The sequence below is a fragment of the Bombus fervidus genome, chromosome 10 (assembly GCF_041682495.2).
Source record: "Bombus fervidus isolate BK054 chromosome 10, iyBomFerv1, whole genome shotgun sequence".
NCBI classification, from domain to species: Eukaryota; Metazoa; Arthropoda; class Insecta; order Hymenoptera; family Apidae; genus Bombus; species Bombus fervidus.
This window is the reverse complement of record NC_091526.1, coordinates 1,107,635-1,115,044: the sequence shown is the minus strand read 5'-3', so window position 1 is coordinate 1,115,044 and position 7,410 is coordinate 1,107,635. Positions and strand designations below refer to the sequence as shown.

General features: G+C 32.9%; 1 protein-coding gene across 1 annotated transcript; it reads right to left on the bottom strand.

The window, feature by feature from the left end:
- Window positions 1–3,257: 3,257 nt before the first annotated feature.
- LOC139991444 (regulator of microtubule dynamics protein 1-like) lies at window positions 3,258–3,865 on the bottom strand. Its single transcript, XM_072011499.1, has 2 exons — window positions 3,735–3,865; window positions 3,258–3,653 (listed from the first exon to the last, which is right to left on the bottom strand). Exons 1-2 carry the CDS (start codon window positions 3,738–3,740, stop codon window positions 3,306–3,308), a joined length of 354 nt encoding a protein of 117 aa, XP_071867600.1. The 5' UTR covers window positions 3,741–3,865; the 3' UTR covers window positions 3,258–3,305.
- Between the last annotated feature and the right edge of the window lie 3,545 nt (window positions 3,866–7,410).

Genomic DNA, 7,410 nt, shown 5'->3' with positions numbered 1-7,410 from the left:
TGTATATGGTCCTAACCATTCCACATCATGTTTATACCTTTTATAATCGTTATGTCCTAAAACGGGGTCTCTTTCTTTGAAAACTGATTGGGATTTTACAATTTTACGTTTTTGATCGCGTTCTTCTCTGTCTCTGTAAAACTGTCGTCGCCTATACCTATCTTTTCGTTTGTATGAATAATTTTCGTCTCGTCTAGTTAGAACATGTATTCTAGGTAGTGCGTCGGCTGCGGTATTATCTTTTCTTTTGACACTGTTTGTTTTGGGGGTAAGTCGTTTTCCTGTTGCAACAAGAGCATGTTACTGTCTAGTTTGAGTTGTTGGTTTGATAGTTCAAATTTAAATTTAGATAGGGCTGGAAAACCAAGTATGCCGTCCTCTATAATCGGAAAGTTATTGTCTACTACGAAGAATTCTACAACCTTACCAAATAATTTTATCAACGCGTGTTCGTTAGTCTTAAATCTAGAGTGTCCCATCGAGAATTTTTGTTCTTTCACTATTGTTGGTCTTAATACACATAGTCGTTTAAGTATATTAATTCCTGCTCCGCTATCAACGAGGAATTTATATCGTCGTCCGTCGGATCGTAGAACCACCGTGGGTAGTCTTGCTCTTATGGTGTTGATTCGTAGGCCTGGTCTATTGGTTGTTGGTCGTCGACTTCAATCTTCCCTGAAGTATCGCTCGACGTCGGCGGCTCTCTTTTCGGCTTCGGTGATATTGTTGCATTTCGTCAGAAATTATTCAACATCGATCTCAACATGCTGTTCCTGTAAAGTTAACGAGCATAATAACGATGATCGACAATGCGTTCCTTTTTCTGCTTAATTTAATCGACTTGCATGCTTAAGACGACGATAGGTACGCGATCAAATTCAATTTTTCTAAAGCTCTCGTTATTTAATGTGATAGTCGACAGTACGTAATTGTAAAGACGATATTCAGTCTGTATACTCATGATAATAAGCGAATTCATGATAATAAAATGCGAAAGGTGAATGGCGAACTGTCGAACGTTTAATAAGGGATAGCTTTGTGAAATTCGAAGAGCTTCAGTTACCCGTTTTGGAACGATATAAAACGATAAAAAGGAAACTGAATGAACCGATTTGATAATATTAATTATACGCGAATAATTAAGATAACTTCGATTGTTTGTCCAACAACTTATTCAACCATACACGCTGAAAATTGAAATAATACGTTGAAAATAATAATACGGTTGAAATAAAAAGGAATAAAAATACCTTGAGCAATATAAACGGATGAATATCTAGTTTATGTTATATTAAAATTAATTGTTATAAATTTAAATAATTAATAAATCCAAGAGCATCGAAATTGAAATTTAATTTTCGATACTCGCATTGATCAATTACTGCCATTATTTTCTACAACTTAATTCTATAAGCAAAACTTGTATTAATGTACGTTCGTAATAAAAATCGAATAATATCCTCTTTATATCTACTGACAATGAATCATTCTCTCAAGCAGAAGGAAAACGGGAACTATTAATGCTTTTGAATTATATAGCTACCTCTTGTCCTCTCGCTGAATCTACCTAGAAGGAGTTCACGACTCATTATTGACTAATCGTTACCCTCCGCCAAATACCAACGACAAAAAGCTGTCCCTTGATAATAAAATATATTCAAAGCTAAACGATATTTACAATGCAATCTTCGGAATAGCACAAGCGACAACTATATCGATCAAATACTTTTCTGCTGTACTTACTATATACTAAATACGACGACTGTGTAATTAATGCATAAGAAATAATGAAGCGGTGGTAGATGTATCGTTCAATGTTTCAGTATATAATTCTGTATAAAGTATATTATTCGTTCGAATATATTTAAGCGATATACGTACTTCGAATAATTCATAATTATAATATTAGCGAACTCCTATGAATGTAAACACAAAATATAAACTACCGCCCGAGACGATTATTGCTCCAATAACCCAGTGGTGATAACCATGTAACCCATATAGAAGTAACACATAAATTATTATTTATTAGAAAGCGTAAATTAAAAAAAAAAAAAGCAATGTATTCGCTTCCTACTCGATGACTAATAATAAATTAGAATCGCATTTTTCTCCAACTCTATTGTGATTGTTTATCCTCTAACGCATTCTCGAATTTTCCATAATTGAGAAGAGGGTGACAAAGGAATACCCGAGGCGACCATCGCACCTGCTAATCCGTCTGTCCCTTAAACAATATTTCATACATCAAACAAACAAACAACTACTTGGCTTTTACCTACCTGCTAGTTAGGGGGTCCCCCCAAAAAGTCCTAATCCATGCTGTAGTAATACACATGGAACTCACCGACGACTATATAAACTCGGCATTTCGCTCGAGGGGGCATTTCCAGTTCGAATATCGAGCGGAACGTTTAAAAGTTCTTCAGGTTTGGAAGTGCTTTACGATTGGTAGCGTCCTTATACATTTTCGTCACATTTGGAACAGTGAGTATCTTATTTCCTTTCAATCGTTTCTTCCACTGATTTTTCACGCAATTCGTAAATTAAATTTTTTTTTTTTTTATTTTTTGTTTCCAGATTGTGCCTTATAACGAAACGATGGCGGAATCTCAACTTGGATTTAACGCCTTTCACACCATATCACATGTTCCGGAAGATCTACCACCGGATTACGTTGTGGTGCAGTATACTTCCCCGATTGGTCAACACACTATGCAGATTGGCCTGCATCGTTCCTTTGTATACCATCTGATGGGAAGAGTGCCAAGGGAGATAATCGGCCTTCAAACACGCCAATATCTTGATTTTCTCTCTGCTTTCCAAAAAGATGGAATTATGGCTCGCGGAGAGGAAGAGGAAAATGAAGAATCACCTGACCGATAATTCGACTTGGAAACTACTTTATTAAACCGTGATATTTGTGACAATGTTACATTAACATTTTGATACTTTAATTCTGTTACAATATATTTCTTTAACTAATTTTTGCGAGAAAGGTAGTTTAATGACATATTGTATATACGAATTTTCTTCAACTGCTATTAACTATTTAAAATTTGCTACATGTTACATTTTGAAATAAAACATTTTATAAAATATACATGTATATAGTAATCTTAAATCTTAAATTAGATGTTGCGTATAAAAAGCTCATCACACATAAGTTGTACTGTACTTTATAGTAAATAAATTTTATACTTCTACTTAAAAGATAGATTCTAAATTTACTTTATCCCTTCAATTCCATATCCTATAATAATATCCATTTATCATATAATAGATCATAATTTCCGTCAAGTTTGTTAAAGTTTCTTTAACAACTTTTGTGCTTCCTGTTTAGCATCTCGATCATCTTCGTTCTTTGCAGGATATTCAAGGGCAATTTTTAAATATTTCATAGATAGCTCTTTCTGATTTAATTTTAAGTAGGTTTTGCCCAACATTAATAAATTTTGACTATAGAAATTGGGATCAATTTCCTCTGCGGTTTCAAAATATTTTAGAGCTTCCTCAAAAGATGAAGATGGTGGTTCTCCAAATATTACAGATGCAATTTTTCTTTGATACCATGTTAAATCAGCAACTTGATAGCACCAAGTACCAAGCATGTACATAAGAGGTGGTTCTTTTGCATTTAGTTCCATTGCTCTCTGCGATATTAAACATATTCGATACAATTGCTTGACATCGTATCAGGGAAAGAAATATTAATATATTATCATGAAATATACCAGCATATGTTTCTTAATATTATATGACTCTTTTATTTGTGCCTTCACTCCTTCATAAAGAGTCTTACAATTGCGAAGAATCGATGCCCATTTGTATGCAGCCCAATTATCCTCATTTATTTCAAGTGCTTTAAGTATTTAGTCATAAGATTCGAAAATTCATTTCTTTCCATCTACTTCACTCACAGTCTTAGACAATTTATACATTGCTCTACACAAACGCCATATAATTTCAATATCACCGCTATCCTATACAAATGTTCAGTTTTGTTATCTACATTTATAAGTGATATACGCAATGTAATTACTTTATAATTTATTAGAAGGTTATGTATTTCCTCCTATTGTTCTCGCTCGTATAATTCATCGGCTTTTCCTATTAGAACTTCTTTTGTAGTTATCACTGCTTCTGCTCCATGATTCTGCTCCATGCTTCTTTCTGCTCCATGCCTCTGCTCCATGATTCTGCTCCATGCTTCTTTCTGCTCCATGCCTCTGCTCCATGATTCTGCTCCATGCTTCTGTTCAATGCTTCCGCTTGCTCCATGCTTCCGTTTGCTCCTAGATTCCACTCCATTCTTCTTTCTGCTCCATGCTTCGGCTTGCTCCATGCCTCTCCTTGCTCCATGCTTCTGCTGCATGCATCTGCTCCATGCTTCTCCTCAATGCCTCAGCACCATGCTTCTCCTCCATGCCTCAGCTCTATGCTTCTGCTCCATGCTTCTGCACCATGCTTCTGCTCCATGCTTCTTTCTGCTCCATACCTCTGCTCCATCCTTCAGGTCCATTCTTCTTTGTGGCCCATGCTTCGGCTTGCTCCATGTTTCTTTCTGGTCCATGCTTCTGCTCCATGGTTATACGTTTCAAGGTAATAGCATACAACGTTATACGTTATAAGGTAATAGTACACAACGTTATACGTTATAACGTAATGCTACATAACGTTATACGGTAGAAGGTTACAGTATATAACGTTATACGTTATAAGGTTACAGTATATAACGATATACGTTATAAGGTAATAGTATATTACGTATAACGATATAAGGTAATAGTATACAACGTTATACGTTATAAGGTAATAGTATATAACGTTGTACGCTATAACGTAATGCTACATAACGTTATACGTTATATGGTAATAGTATACAACGCTATACGTTATGAGGTAATAGTATATAACGTTATATGTTATAAGGTAATAGTATATAACGTTATATGTGATATCGTAGTGCTACATACCGTTATACGTTATAACGTAATAGTACACAACGTTATACGTTATAACGTAATGCTACATAACGTTATACGTTAGAAGGTTACAGTATATAACGTTATACGTTATAAGGCTACAGTATACAACGATATACGTTATAAGGTAATAGCATATAACGTATAACGATATAAGGTAATAGTATGTAACGTTATACGTTATAACGTAGTGCTACATACCGCTATACGTTCTACCGAAATAGTATAAAACGTTATACGTTATAACGTAAGGCTACAAAACGTTATATGTTATAAAGTAATATTATATAACGTTATACGTTATACCGTAGAGCTACATAACGTTATACGTTATAACGTAGAGCTACATAACGTTATACGTTATAACGTAATAGTACACAACGTTACACGTTATAACGTAATGCTACATAACGTTATACGGTAGAAGGTTACAGTATATAACGTTATACGTTATAAGGTTACAGTATATAACGATATACGTTATAAGGTAATAGTATATTACGTATAACGATATAAGGTAATAGTATACAACGTTATACGTTATAAGGTAATAGTACATAACGTTGTACGCTATAACGATATGCTACATAACGTTATACGTTATATGGTAATAGTATACAACGCTATACGTTATGAGGTAATAGTATATAACGTTATATGTTATAAGGTAATAGTATATAACGTTATACGTGATATCGTAGTGCTACATACCGTTATACGTTATAACGTAATAGTACACAACGTTATACGTTATAACGTAATGCTACATAACGTTATACGTTAGAAGGTTACAGTATATAACGTTATACGTTATAAGGTTACAGTATACAACGATATACGTTATAAGGTAATAGCATATAACGTATAACGATATAAGGTAATAGTATGTAACGTTATACGTTATAACGTAGTGCTACATAACGTTATACGTTCTACCGAAGTAGTATACAACGTTATACGTTATAACGTAATGCTACATAATGTTATATGTTATAAAGTAATATTATATAACGTTATACGTTATAACGTAATGCTCCATAACGTTATACTTTATAAGGTAATGGTATATAATATTAGACGTTATAAGGTAACAGTATATAACGTATAACGATATAAGGTTATAGTATATAACGTTATACGTTAGAACGTAATGCTACATAACGCTATATGTTATATGGTAATAGTATATAACGTTATACGTTATAAGGTAATAGTGTATAACGCTATAGGTTAGAAGGTAATAGTATATAACGTTATACGTGATATCGTAGTGCTAGATAACTGTCACGTCCCGCGCTCCGCACGTGCTGTAACAAGAACAAGAAAACCACTCTATACAAAACGCGCGAATAAGGCACTACGAAACGAAAGGAAGGATTAACAAAATGAGGGCGACTAATAGATCCAACCAATAAACAAAATACATATACACACAACTCTAAATAAACCTACCAATAACCGACTTGGAATTTGAAAACCTATGGTTCAATATAATATAAACCCAACCAGTATAAAATAAAATAAATAGAACCAACTAATGGATTGAACGAGTCATGAACCAAACAAGTAAACCAGGAAATAAGAATAACTACAGAAATGGAAATGATTGAAACGCCAGGAATATATGTATATATAAATATATTTTAATCAATCAACGCTGCAACAACTCGGAGAGTTACATATAAGTATAAACATATATGCCAAACATGTAATAACCTAGTAAATATTAGAGACAGTACTTCCAATACTATGCAACGAATACAATATTATCAATTTATGAAATATATGTATATATGAAATCAAAAAACTAATAGTCTAACGAATACATAAAACATACAATGTTATACTATTAAAGAAATAAAGGTTACATTATCAGAAATATATATATGTGTGCGCATTCTACATTATTAAATCAAATTAATAATCTAAGATACATACTTAAAACTAGCCTACATTCCGATAAAGAGTTATAAAATAGGAACTACATTATGAAACATGCATGTCTATATATAAAAAATATATATATAAATAATCTATATTCTAAACTAAACCACTACTAATAATCTATAAAAGAAATAGAACACACAACGTAACACTTGGGACTAAGTAACAACTTGTCGATAGGCCAAACGTTCAAAATAATTAACACAGCAATGACTTGAAGATTTGCATACAGAAATTCTATCATCAAACACAAATATGTAAAAACACATTAAGCACACAATAATTTAGAAATAAAACCTTCAATACTATGTTGTCACAATACAAGATATGTATATATGAAATCAAATAATTGACACATAACCTCAAATACACAACATTACATTGCTAAAGAATCTAAATGAAAATCACACTGCCAGAAATATATACATATATACGTGCGCGTGTGTGTGTTCTATCTTATTAAATGAAGTTAATATAAAAT